At 40.2% G+C, this 14212-nt stretch overlaps 1 protein-coding gene across 1 annotated transcript in view; it reads right to left on the bottom strand.

The window, feature by feature from the left end:
* Window positions 1-13818, bottom strand: part of ptchd4 (patched domain containing 4) — a 65752-nt gene extending 51934 nt beyond the window's left edge. The window contains exon 1 of the mRNA XM_085246983.1: window positions 12861-13818. Within this exon, the coding sequence (XP_085103109.1) occupies window positions 12861-13460 (600 nt within the window). The 5' untranslated portion in view covers window positions 13461-13818. The remainder of the gene's footprint in view (window positions 1-12860) is intronic.
* Window positions 13819-14212: the final 394 nt, after the last annotated feature.

Below are 14212 nucleotides of genomic sequence, written 5' to 3'. Positions count from 1 at the left end.
TTAACTCTTGCTCTTTACTGTGTCTTTGCAATAAGAGTTAAAGAAACTTTTGCCATTTTAGCTAAGAACAGCTAAGATGGCTGTTCTTAGCTAAGAACAGCTAAGATGGCAAAAGTCTTCATTTCTGTACAGAAGTTGACTGCTGAAACACTTTTAACCCCATTCAGCTCAACCCCCACAACCACCAATGGGGTTCCCATTGGTGCAAATGAACACTTAAAACTCAGGGATGCTACAGTTATTCATAATAAAATTTAACAGTCATATAAATTACAAGAGTTTTCTGGTAGAAAACAGCAAAACAGGAATGTTTGCAGATATGGTAAAAGGCTATCAGGGAAAGCAGACTGCTTATAATTATGTACAAGACTTTTCAGATTTCATCACTATACAATACTGAGCTTAATATTATATCCCCAGCCTGTAATGTGCTAGCTCCTACGTTAATGTCACCCAATGTAATGTGGCTATCACGAAAACTAACAGTTAAATGGTAAATGTCTAAGCTGAAAGGTTAACATTAATTATATTTTTATTACTTAAATGTTGCTCAAACTTAGGTTAGTATAGTTTCTAAAACAAAACTAGAACTAGAGGTTAAGTCAAATTAAAATAAAAACTATACTTCTACAATATTTTTGAAACTAACTGAAACAATTTTGTCCACTTCTAAAACTAACCAAAATGAAATACAAATGTAGAGGAAGTATCCCTAGTTTTGGTATCTGTTAGCTATGTAAAAATAAATAAACATTACAACTTCTCTATTAGTGAGTCACTGATAGACTTTTTTGAGTCTGAATGCTTATAAGACTGCGAGTCCACTGTTTCCAAAAAGTTGTGTTTTTATTGTAACACATGCACTAATTTTCATAAATCTTGCCTGTCACTAAAAAAGAAATGAATAAAACGTACACTGAAAAAAACTTAAACTAAATTAAAACTAAACATTTTCAAATGATAAAAAATAATAATCTGAAATAAAAAAAATCTACTGTGGAAACTAAAGTGACATAAAAACAGAATGTCAAGACAAATTAAAAGCTAATTAGAAAATAAAAAAATTATAATAACTGTGGTTTAAATGGGAGCTCTACTGACCTTCATATGATACCGTCATCATAATAATCATTATGAACATTAACTACTTCAGTGAGAGGAGGAGCTGTGTTTCCGTCTGTCCACAGTAGTGCTGTGTTAAGTTGTGTATAAGCTCAAGGAGGCAAAAACAGACCTGTCTATTATTATATTCTTTGAAATGAGTGCCTAAATCAATATTATTTATTCATGGCTCAAGAGTTGGGTGTTCGTCTCGTAACCGGAAGGTTGCCAGTTCGAGCCCTGGCTCGGACAGTCTTAGTCGTTGTGTCCTTGAGCAAGACACTTGACCTACCGCCTACTGGTGATGGCCAGAGGGGCCGATGGCGCAATATGGCAGCCTCGCTTCTGTCAGTCTGTCCCAGGGCAGCTGTGGCTACTACTGTAGCTTGCCTCCACCAGTGTGTGAATGTGAGAGTGAATGAATAGTAGAATTGTAAAGCGCTTTGAGGGCCCCGAAAAGTGCTATATAAATGCAATCCATTATTATTATTTTAATCTTAATTAATAGCTTAGTATCAGTTTTCTAGGAAACCCTATACTGATATATGTATATGTAATGCAGTGGTTTATACATTCAAGGTTCAAGGTTCAAGGTTCAAGGTTCAGGATTGCTCTCCCCCCGCTTCAGGACACCTACACCAGGAGATGCCGGACTAGAGCAGCGCAGATACTGAAGGACCCGTCCCATCCAGGCAACAAACTGTTCCAACTTCTGCAATCTGGTAGAAGGTTCCGCATCTTCCGGGCAAGGACAGAGAGACTCAAGAGGAGCCTCTATCCCCAAGCCATCCGTGCCCTAAACACACACACCCGCCCTCTCACATCATCTATAATTGACTGAGACAGGACTCTCTTCCAGACACTCTAAACCAAGGCACAATGTACATTTCAATTCCTTTAATTTTAAATATGTTTATATTGTCTATCCTGTAAAATAGTCAGATGTCTATTCATATTAATGTACAGAATTCACCTGCTTGCTGCTACTACTGCACATTCACCCAGTGTATATACTATATGTATGTATATATATATATAGTGTTCTTCCTCTACACCCCCCCCCCCCCCCCCCCCCCCAATTTTTGCACATGTCGAGGAGCGTGTCAGGCTACATTTCACTGTGTGTTATACTTGTATAACTATGCATGTGACAAATAAAGAACCTTGAACCTTGAACCTTTATTTATACTATTTTTTACATGTTCCTATGATATAATGAAAAATCATAAGGATTTCATAAGTTAGTTATTTTTCACATAATTTTAAAAAGGTCCATCCATTCATTCATTCACTTCCGCTTATCCTTTTCAGGGTCGCGGGGGGCGCTGGAGCCTATCCCAGCTGTCATAGGGCGAGAGGCGGGGTACACCCTGGACAGGTCGCCAGTCTGTCGCAGGGCCAACACACAGGGACAGACAACCATTCACACCTAGTTATCCAATTAACCTATCCCCACAAGTTGCATGTCTTTGGACAGTGGGAGGAAGCCGGAGAACATGCAAACTCCACACAGAAAGACCCCGGCCTGATGGTGGAATTGAACTCAGGACCTTCTTGCTGTGCGGCAACAGTGCTAACCGCCGTGCTGCTAGGAAGAAGTCAGTATTTGCTCAAACATTACAAGCTAATATTCATTTTATAAAATGTATTCTTCATTTTATACATAAGCTGTTATAACAACAGATTGCATTATTGAAAAGGCCCATTAAAGATAATGGGCCTTTTCAATAATGGCCCATTATTGAAAAGGCCATTATTATTATTTCTTATCTATTATTTATTTATTTTGATAATGAATTTGGGGAAATATTGTATGGGAATTGACAGTTTTATAATTAAATACCAAGGTCATTTTTCAAGTACAAAATACTGATTTATTGAGGCAGTGATTTTATTGTGTGCATAATTCAAAAACATTAACCATGTAAACCCTTGAGCAAAAGATAATTTCTCTAAGAGTTGTGAAATCTGTTACTGTCATTACTGCTCCATGCTTCTTATCCAATAAACAAGTGTTAACCTATAATTACTAATGAGCTGGAGAGCAGCAGTTAATATCTGTATGACCTTGGACAAAATTTAGTTTTAGGTACACCCAAGTATTTGGGTAATGGTGTATTGCTTAAGGTTAGGGGTTAAATAGAAAAGTATGTATTTCAAGGGATGTCACTGGAACTAATACTTACAATACTTGTCAAACTTTTTTTTTCTTTACCACAGGCACATAGGAAGCATATATGCCAAGGCTACAATATGCTGACAGGTGTTCTAGTTTAGGCTAAAAAAGAAGAATGATGCCCACAAGCACAGCAAACATGAAAGATGGCATCTAGTGCGGCTGTTCTGAAGCAGATTAACAATTCAAACTGAACTACCAGGATTCGGTTCTCTCCAAAAACCCGTTCTCAATTCCCATCCCTAGTTCCTTCTAGCCTTCCCAACATCTTAATCTGTCCTGTCAACAAAATAGAATTTTAACATTTTAAATTAGTACAAGTTTCTAATCAAGCAGTTTATGTTTAACTACATGGGAAAATCATTTTTTTAAATATTAGAATAAGTACTGAGAGTGTAATTCTACTGACATTATTATAGACAACTTAAGTATCATGAACATTTCTCCTGTTGTTTCAGTGGCTACATTTCTACATTTTTTTCATAATATTTTGTGTTTTTATTTAGAAAATTCAAATATAGCAGACAGATTAAAATAGCAACATCTATTTTAAGCTTTTTCTCCTGGGAATAAAACTTGGCAAAAAGTTTTTTTCATAGGTTATTTCTGTATACAAGTATGTACAGAAATAACCCTGGTTGTAACATCAAAGAGTAGGATAAGGCATTAGAAGTCCGAAAAATTAATTAGCCCAGACAGCTCGTCACACTGGCAAACAGCAAGGGGGAGGATTCAGGAACACGGAGAGTGCAGAGTGACTGACACAGTGCAGGGAGAGCTGGAGGTCACATAAACCTTCAAGACGGTAATATTGTAGTTCGATATTTTAGTTCGAGAGAGTGATGGGAGTAAGACTGAAAATATATTACATTAAATTCATTATATTATAAGAAATTATAAGAAAACTTGGAAACTTGTATGTAATTTACATATTCTTTTCACCTAAAAACAAGACTGAAGACAAGGCTGGACGATGGTATGGTGAATTTTCAAGATGAGAAAATTTGATAATTGACACTGAATTTGGTTTTGTTTTGTTGTTCCTATCAAAAGTCAAATAGTTGAAGACGCTCTCTAAAGAAAGTATTTTATGATACTGAAGAAAGCTGAAATCTTTCAAATGCTGTGTACTTTCTAGTGTTAGCACAAAGTGAAAAAATTCAGCACAGTTCAGGAGGGCATGAAGTCAAGTTCAACCACAATCCCAGCAGATTATCTTATCTCAGTGCCCAGCCCACATAGTAGAGTAAGCCAACATTCTGCAGATCCAATTGGCCATATAGAGCACACTATCTATTTGAGCTGTTTTAACTTGCTCAAAGTTGTTGTGTAGTTGTTGTTCTGCAAACTGCTTTGCAACCCATCTCAGTTCGTAAAATTTCTTCCCTCCAAGATATTCCACATTCAGTGGTTGTTAGTGATGTTAAGGCAAAGTAGAAATGTTTAGGAGCCACGGTAATTCCACCAAAGTCAAAGTCAAAGTCAAACTAAACTTTAATGTCATCTCTGCTATATCCATTGCAGCATACAGAGAGATGAGGCGACAAGTCTCCGGTTACATCAGTTTAAAAAAAAGCTAATAAATAGATATAAAAAGAGAGGAAAATAAATATACACTTAAGTCTTAGGGGATCAAGAGAAGTTACAATTAGAATTTACAATTTACAGTTTGGAGTGGTTTAAAGTGACCAGTGTAGCAGCTTATAAAATGGAGTAAAACAAAATTGTCCATAGAGCAGCATGTCTTACAGAGGCAGTGGTATGTAAAGTGCAAAAGAGTTGGTTAACAGTTTGTGTGGGTGTGTGTGGTGGGGGGGAGGTCTGGTAGTGAGTTCAGGAGTCTGATGGCTTGTGGGAAAAACATATTCCACAGTCTGGAGGATCGGGCCCCAATGCTGCGATAGCGTCTGCTGGATGGAAGGAGAGAAAAGAGTCCATGTGAGGGGTGTGAGGGGTCAAGCATGATGCCAGAGGCCTTATTATTATATCAGCGGTTGTGGTAGATGTCCTTTAGCAAACGGAGAGATTTCCGATGATCTTGGCAGCTACTTTAACAATTCGTTGTAGTTTGCTGAGATCGCCAAAATTGCAGTTGCCGAACCACACGGAGATGCAGCTGGTCAGAACGCTCTCTATGGTGCCCCTGTAGAATGTGGTGAGAATGGGAGGAGAGAGGTTAGCCCGTTTCAGGCGTCTCAGGAAGTGGAGGCGCTGCTGGGCCTTTTTGATGATGGTGGAGGTGTTGGTGGTCCAGGTGAGGTCGTCTGAGATGTGAACTCTCAGGAACTTGATGCTGTTAATGGTCTCTACCATGGAACCGCGCATGCTGAGTGTGGGTGGACCGAGTCAACGATCATCTCCTTGGTTTTTCTCCACATTCAGTGACACGTTGTTCTTGCAGCACCTGGACGCCAGCTGTTGAATCTCATCTCTGTATGGTGACTTGTCGTTGCTGCTGATGAGTCCAACCACAGTTGTGTTTTCAGCGAACTTGATGATGTGGTTAGAGCTGTGTAGTGTGGTGCAGTCGTGTGTCAGGAGGGTGAATAAAAGTGGGCTGAGAACACAGCCCTGAGGAGCTCCTGTGCTAAGCCTGATGGTGCTGGTGATGTTGTCGCAGATTCGGACGGACCGAGGCCTCTCTGACAGGAAATCTAGTATCCAGTTTCAAACAGAGGTGCTGAGTCCCAACTTGCTGAGTTTGTCAAACAGTTTTTGGGGTACTGAGGATTTCTTTGGCACCATGATGATGGTGGTGAACTTGAAGCACGCTGGGACGATCATCTGGCTCAGTGAAGACTTGAAGATGTCTGTGAAGACATCAGCCAGCTGATCAGCATAGTCTCGCAGCACACGACCTGGGATGTTGTCTGGTCCAGCAGCTTTCCGTGGGTTGACCTTGGTGAAAATTCTCCTCACGTCGGCTGCAGGCAGAGAGATGGTCTGGTCAGTGGTGGGGGGCATGGCTTTCTTCACCTGCGTGTTGTTCAGTGCATCAAACCGTGTGTAGAACTTGTTCAGCTCCCCAGGAAGTGTGGTATCTCCATCACAGCACAACACTCCAACACACCAAACAGTAGGGTGGCAGAGTGCTGAGATTGGTAGTGTATAAAAGTTGCCAGAGCTCAGTTCAGTTATTAACAGTTCCAAACCTCTTCTGTCATTAACAGCAGCACAAAAACTGTGTGCCAGAAGCTTCACAGCATGGGACTTTAATGGCTGAGGATCTCCTTGAGGTGTAATGTGTAGGTGCCCCAGTACTTTTGTCCATATAAGGTATAAACTTGCAGCTATAGGAATGTACAAAAACATTAAATTACTGTTTTACTGAAGCTGTACCCCACGTTAACACGTTCACATGTTTATATTAAGTGGCACAGCACGATGGCAAGGTAGGAAATGGCACTGAAAAAAAATGTATGTAATAAAGAATGTAATAAACTACCTCACTCTGAAGTGGCAAATGACAGTGAAATGACTCATTCTAATTTAGTGGCTCTTCAGTACTACCATTTATTTTCTTTTAGCATTACATTGATCATTTATGTAGAGCAGTAGCTGTCATTCAGAAAACAGCCTCAAAAGATCTTTTTTTTTCTATTTACTTTTGTGCAACAGCAGATTCTTGTGGCTGTAGGAACTATAATAGGAAAAAGATGAAGGCCAGCAAAGGGAAAAACATGGGGTAGAGGGATTGAACATCCAAAAATCAGCCTCCAGGGCTAAAAACTGAAGCCAGTGCAGTTCCTAAAGTGTCCTCTTGAGTCTAACTGAAAAAGGCAGTCAACCCCCATAGACTGCCAAATTTTAAGTTCATGGGGATTGGAAAACTTTAAAGCAGAAAACAAACAGCCTGATACTAAAATTTGTTATAGCTTGTTTTTCTCTTCCATTTTTTTAGACTTAAAACAACTTGTATTAATCGTATTAAGACTTGAAGAATTATGGATTATTAGAAACATGGTTACTTTGAATCTGTGGTGGGTTCTGAAACATCTGGCTGCAGCTGTTTGCTTATGTGTCACCCCTGCTAATTGAAGTGAACCTTGACTTTTTGACTGTGTGCCTCTTGTTGGTGCCTTTTGAATCATTTTGGATGCAGTTATCTGAAGAATTGCTTCATGTATTATTATTTGTTGTAACAGCCTGTCAGTGTTTCAGTTTTTGGTGAATGAAATTCCAACTACTTTATTTGTATATGACAAAACAATAGTTAGCAGGAATCAGTGTCTGCATGAGGTTTATGGTGACATATTGCTAATATGACGTGTTGCTTTATGTGATATTTAGCACTTGCCTATGTCAATCTACAACACAAATTCTAATACAGCAAAGCAATGAGATCAAATTATGATGATCTTCAATGCCAAAATGATGTCTTTTTTAAAGTACCACATCGGCAGGTACATGGTTTTCCACCTTCTAAAAGAGTGCTTTATCATTCTTTTTGGGAAATGACATGACGCTGAATAAAACGGCTCAATGAAGAGAAAACACAAATTCTAAAACCACGCTGGGCTACAACTTGACATCCAAAAGAAGAATACACTGTCTGTCTATCTAACTGAATATTAGGAGCCAAACAGTCTGTAACAGCGCGATGGATGGCCTCATCACTGTGCTCAGACACTGATGCTGCTCGGATGGCTCTGCTGTGGCAGCTCTTGGAGGAAGTTACAACCCACCATCCTGGAATCCAAGCATGTGATACTCTGAATTTGTGTTCAGTCTGAGCCCACTGTACATGTGCTGCAGATAGAGAAAGTGTAAAGTGGCCTGTACATCACAATGAAATTAACTAGTGGTGTATAAAATGGATATTAGAGTGACTATTTCTGTGTGCCAAAAAGTGATCGTCTGCCAGAAAGTGATTCCCGTCCGCTGGAGCGTGCGCAGCTGCTTAAAGCTGTAGTGCCCAGATTACTTATGTAGACAGCTACTTCCGTGCAACTGATATAAGATGTGGTAAGCTGAACACAGCTTCAACCGTCTGTTTGTTGAAAAATATTAACGCAACCGCACTACATTTTCTTGTTAGTAATGGTAACGGCGTTGTAATGATAGAAAGAGTAATTAGTTAGATTACTTGCCGTTAGTAAAGCCGTTACTTGTAACGCCGTTATTCCCATCACTGGTTAACGGTAGTTGACAAAGACCTGTGGTTCTATGGGAAACTGATCCTCAACTTCTTTGCTGTCCTACCTCTGTAAATACTCTTCTGGTTAGATTTCAGGCCTAGTCACTTTTTCAAGCCACGCTGAACACAATAGTAAGTACATTTTGTAAATTATGGATAACATTAGTGTCCAGCAGGACAGTAAAGCAGCATATGCTTTACCTACTGTAAGCAACAAACTTTGGAGCTGACACGAAACACGAAACTCTAGTTCTTCTACTAGCTACTTGGCTGGCTCCAACAGGAAGTCAATCCTCATAGACTCTGGTATATACTCGTAGCACTTCAAGTTAGGTAGTCAAAGCAGTCTATGCCCACTGCGCAAAGTGACTTGGAGTGACATCTTTTATAAATTGTTTTTGGATGTACAATTTTGGTCCACTGAAGGAATTGTTTATGAATGTTATGTTGCCGTCTGTCTGACCTCTGTGTTACAGGCTACCTATAATCCAAACGTGGCCATTGTGGATGTCTTATTAATATCAAACAACTTAGACATCATTTTTATACTGCTTCTATAGTATCTGCAGTCTAATGTTTCCAGAGGGTGGAGGGCATGTTTTCTGTACAGAGATCAGCAGACATCTTGGAGATGTCTGCTGATCTAATCTTTAGAGAAAGTAGGGTATTTTGTCAACACCATCAGATGTCAACACCATCAGGATTTTTGTCTGACGGTGTTGACCCTTTTTCTAATGATGTTGACAAATGTCACAAAAGTGTGCTATTCACCATTTATATTAAGTTATTTTTTACTAATATTTCAGTCATATTACTTCTTGTGTATTTTACTGATATTTCTGCTTCACGGATGTGTCAAATATTATCAAATTTGCCTTATCTTGAATCTCATTGTGTATGTATACATTATTAATCCTGTAGGAAAATGCTTAGTCCTCTGCATTTAACCCATTCACTCAGTGATGCAGTGGGCAGCTACCAATCCAGGATAGCCTCTGTTTGTTGGATTTGAACGCCCAACCTTTCGATCATGTGGCATCTACTGAGCTAGCTGTCCCCCGAGAGCTATTCTTTAAGTGATGATGTATGAATCCTGCTTCCAGGCCCAAACTACTCTGTGTTTGTTAAGCCTGTTGTGCTGTTAAAATGTTTTAATGCTTTTTATCTTGTTCTATTACATCTGAACAAGCCCCTAAAAACAGCCAGTGATCACTGTCAGCCTAACCATCGGAAACCCTCACGTTAACTTTTATCAAGTGGAAAAAAGTTAGCATTCATCCTCCAGCTTCACTGTGTTTATGTTATGCTAACACAGCTGTGTCGCTAGCGATCACGTAGCACATCACTATATACCAGCTAGCCCAACTTCAGTAACCTGACAATAGTCACTGCTGTTTAGTTTTCTGTCTCCATTTATGTTGGAAGTGGTAGCAGAGCTGGTATATCATGTTCAGGTGGAAACAAGCAATCTAACTTTAACTTTAAATTTCATATATTCTGTTTTCATGGATGCCTGGATGTTACACCTGCTAGTGCAGCCACACTGATCATTTTATTAAAGATGAAAGAATTTAGACAGTTTGTGACTCTCAGTGATGCCGCAGAGTTCCTTTGCTTTGGGATCTGCAGCAGAGTTTGGACCTGGAAATGGCTAATGACATCAAACTTAATGGCTGGATAGCATTTCTATTGCTTAATGCATAATTGTGTTGTGAATATTCATCCTTAATCTGTGAAAAAGCACAAGGTTCAGAAGAATTATAGTAATTAAAAAAATGGTACATTTCAGGCTAGAATAGCAAAGGGGAACCTGTCAGCAGAGGAACGAAAGAGAAGGAACAGGGATGATCAAAAAAGAAAGAGAGAAAAAAATAACAGCCAGCCTGAGTTGAAGAAAGAGTTTTTCATAAAGGAAAGGGAAAGATGGAGAAATAGAGTGAAAGAGGGAAAAATAAAGAACACCAGTGATCTGAAAGGAAGAGAAAAAAGTCAGAAGAGAAGGTTTTGGAAACAAGCACAGAGAGTCTAAAGGAGAGAAAGTCCAGCAAGGTCTAAACACACAACCACAGAGAACTTTAGGAATCAAGGAGTAGTAGGTAGCTGGTGAACTATTAAGATGTAGAACTTGACATGTGCAAAAACAGAATTGTTATGATGTGTCTTGTGATATTACAAAGGTTGTTAAGGTTTAATTGTCATTTTGAAAGAAATAATATCTTGTTTTCTACTAGTGTGTCACCACCGTCAGATTTGTGTCACCACCGTCAGCACCTTGTCAACTCCATAATATGGAGTTTTTGTTTATTTTTCTCTTTTGGAGAACCATATAGTTTCCTCCCTCATGATCTTCCAATAAAAATATGTAATTTTCTCAATAAATGTGTAATTTGCATGTTGCTTAATATGATTGTTTCTTATACAGATTAAATACAAGCTTCTGAAAATATGTATGACTGTAACTCTAATAATAAAAAGCCAAAACAATCTTACTTTTAAATGTGGTATAATTACTTTGAAAACATATGTGCATAAACAATAGAACAGAGAAGCTGCTAATAGTCAAAATAGCTGAAACAACTTAATTTAAAATATATATTTTTGCATTTCTTTGTGTCTGACGGTGTTGACAAAAACCTTGCACTTCTCCAGCAAAAACATAAATTATTAAAAAATGTTACACCTGGGAGATTGTACCAAAACATGGTGAGACAGCCAAAACTTTGTGTAACAATTATATGTAAATATGTTTTTGAAAAATCAAAAATTATATTTTAGAAAATTAAAACCTGTTTTGTCCCTAATCTCAGGAATCACAGATATGACAGATTTAACCTGGTTACAAACAATTAAATTGTTTAATTGAAGCAGATAAACCAGTTAAAAAAACAGGAATATGTAAAATAACAAAAAAAGGTACTGAATAAATCAATAGACTAACACATAATAGATTAATAGATTGTGTTTGTTTATAAATAATTTGTATTCATGCATATCATGTTGATAACACAATACTGATATTTGTAAATAAAAAAATATAACATTTACTAACAATGTAAATTTCTTGCACCTGCCATAGACATCCCCATGACCTCCAAAAGAATTGCCCAGTTGTAAAGTTCAAATGCTGAACGTCTTATTCACGTCCAAGATAGGCCATGGTTGGACGTCCAAATTGTGAACCTAGTTTGGACGCCATATAGATGTCCAGAATTGATCATGGACCAACAGACCCAATATGCACATCTATTCGAAGTCCAATATTTAGGGAGATAGACCTCTCCACCATGTTTGTGCTGTTATAGAGATTTTTATTGGAAATACCTGACAAATACTCAAAGCCAAAGTTTGCAGTTTTAATGAGTGAAATTTCAGAATTAGTCTATTATTTAGTGTTAATTAGCATTTTCTATGTCTGTGCATCGCGGTAGTTATGTTTATTGATATGGCTTGCTAACAAAGCTAGCATTAGCTGATTAGCATGGTTGTGGCCATAATACTAATGCTGACTTGACATTACCAGTTTCAAAACACTAAGATGTCACTAATGTTGACAACCAAAACGCTCAGCTTGAATGTTTACAACAAGTCATTTGCTAACTAATAGATGATGTCAGAGTGATCTGTCCATTTTTTATATCCAGTCTATACTTTGAACCCACAATGCACTCCACTGCCTGCCTTGTGGAGTGACAATACTGCAAAGTGTGCTAATCTCTATCAACAACAAATGGAAATGAATATTCCTTATTGAAAATCATGCAAGAGTGCAGCAGATTTACAGCTCATATATATGTGAGCCTTCTGAGCTCCAATATACCTTAATGTCTACATGTTGCATCTAGAATTCTTTTTTTATGTTGTGGTGGGTGGCCTGTAATAAATACAGCTGCAGATCCAGTACAGGTGAAGCTACAGGCAACCAAGATGGGATACCTGTAAGGCCATAGCTACTGTGGCCAATGATTGTGCAGCCAGGAGGGAGACACTGCATCAAAAAAAAAAGTCATATAGTCAGGATATCCCTGTGTGTGTGTGTGTGTGTGTGTGTGTGTGTGTGTGTGTGTGTGTGTGTGTGTGTGTGTGTGTGCGTTTGTGATGTGAGTGAGTGAAGGTGGAGGAGCAGATCAGGGCAAGCGGCATGCAGCCAATCAATTCACCTGCACCAAAAAGGGAGGGTGAAAACTGAAAAGCCGGCTGTGTGTGTGTTATGGAGAGGCTTCCCCTTCGCTGGCTGATATATGAGGCACTGTGCAGCCCCAAATTACAGTCTGGTATACAAGTGTTTTCTGTTCATTCAGAAATTATAGCAAGCTCCGAGGGCCAGCCTCAGAGCTTCACATGCTGACTGCTGGGGCTGCTGCTCTGATGGAGATGGGTTTGGGGAGCGTGTATGCGCACGTGAAGGGCCTGGCTGAGAGGGAGAAAGAGAGAAAAAAAAACCCTCACCTTTAATGTTGTGTTCGGATAACTAATGGGCACCTTGTGGAAAGTGCTGTTGGAAAGCACAGCCTGCCTGATGTCTTCGAAGATGGTGATGATATCATCCAGTAGGCAGCGCTTGTCCCTGTGGCTCAAGACGCAGAGGTGCGCGAACGTGAAATTGAATCCCTTGTAATTGACGCGCAGATCCAACACCTGCTTGTGGACCTGCAGGACCTGATCGGCCAGCTCCAGGATGTTCCCCCCGGACTTGGCGAGCAGGATCAGCCTGCCATATCTGCCCGGGGTGTGCAAATCCGAGTACAGCTTGTGCTTTGACTGGTCGATTTGAAACAAGCTGTTAGCGAGACTCCGCTCGATCTTGGCGAGGCTGTGAGTCGGGGCGACCAGTACCTCCAGGTCCGTCTCCGGCTTGAATCGGCTCAGCACTGTAGATCCGAAAATGATGGTGAGCACCGCAGGGACGGTGAGGAAGAAAACGGGATGTCTGCTAACGAATAAGCCCAGCCAGTAGAACGAAGCCTTGAGCCCTCTGTGTATCACTTGCCGCAGCATCCTCCACAAAATCCAGCTTGCAGATGCCCCGTGTCCTCCGATGAAGCACATGTGACATCAGACTCCGTTCCCCGGCTTAGTACAATTCGTAAGAGAATTACACCAGGCTACAACACCATGCACACACTCTTACATGCACACACGCTTACACACTCTCACACACACGCACTCGCACACCTGGAAAACAGCACTGCAGCAATTCGCGGCAAGGCGGGCTAACGCGCGCGCGCGCACGCACATACACGCACGCATACTCAGACAGTCACAAAATCATAGTGCGTGAGCCGAACGAGACGAGTCCATGATGTCTGATCTCAAGCCATTCCGCCTGCGTGTGATGGAGAGAATGCTGCGAGTCTCCTGCTCTGCACCGGCTGCAGTAGCAGCGACGAGCCGCGGCAGTGGGATGTGCATGTGTGTGTGAGTATGTGTGTGTATGCCTTCTGTCTGCCTCTACAGCTCTCACACCAGCGGTGGCGCCTGATTTATGTACTTAACTGTAACCATGTGGCGGGGTTGAAGAGGAAGGATGGATGTGGCGGGAGGGAGGAGAGGGGTGACCCGTGGTTATTTTTGGGAACCGGGGAGGCAACATGATAGTTGTGAAATGCTCCCGCAGGTGGCTGAATGACCAGCAGCACTTGGAGAAATGAGTCAGTGTTAGCTTCATGAATGGGGAAAACCCAACTTGTGCAGTGCTTCACGCTGAGTGGTTTGTGCAGGCCAGGCATGGTGGTGTAAATGGATCATTCAGCACAGACCTCCCTGATGTTTTTTTTTTAAAGTATGTCTTTGTAAGTTGT

This window comes from Mchenga conophoros, linkage group LG15, assembly GCF_057382185.1.
Source record: "Mchenga conophoros isolate Kocher_MC1m ecotype Shallow Benthic linkage group LG15, M_conophoros_male_GT1.1, whole genome shotgun sequence".
NCBI classification, from domain to species: Eukaryota; Metazoa; Chordata; class Actinopteri; order Cichliformes; family Cichlidae; genus Mchenga; species Mchenga conophoros.
This window is presented reverse-complemented; position numbering and strand designations above follow the sequence as displayed.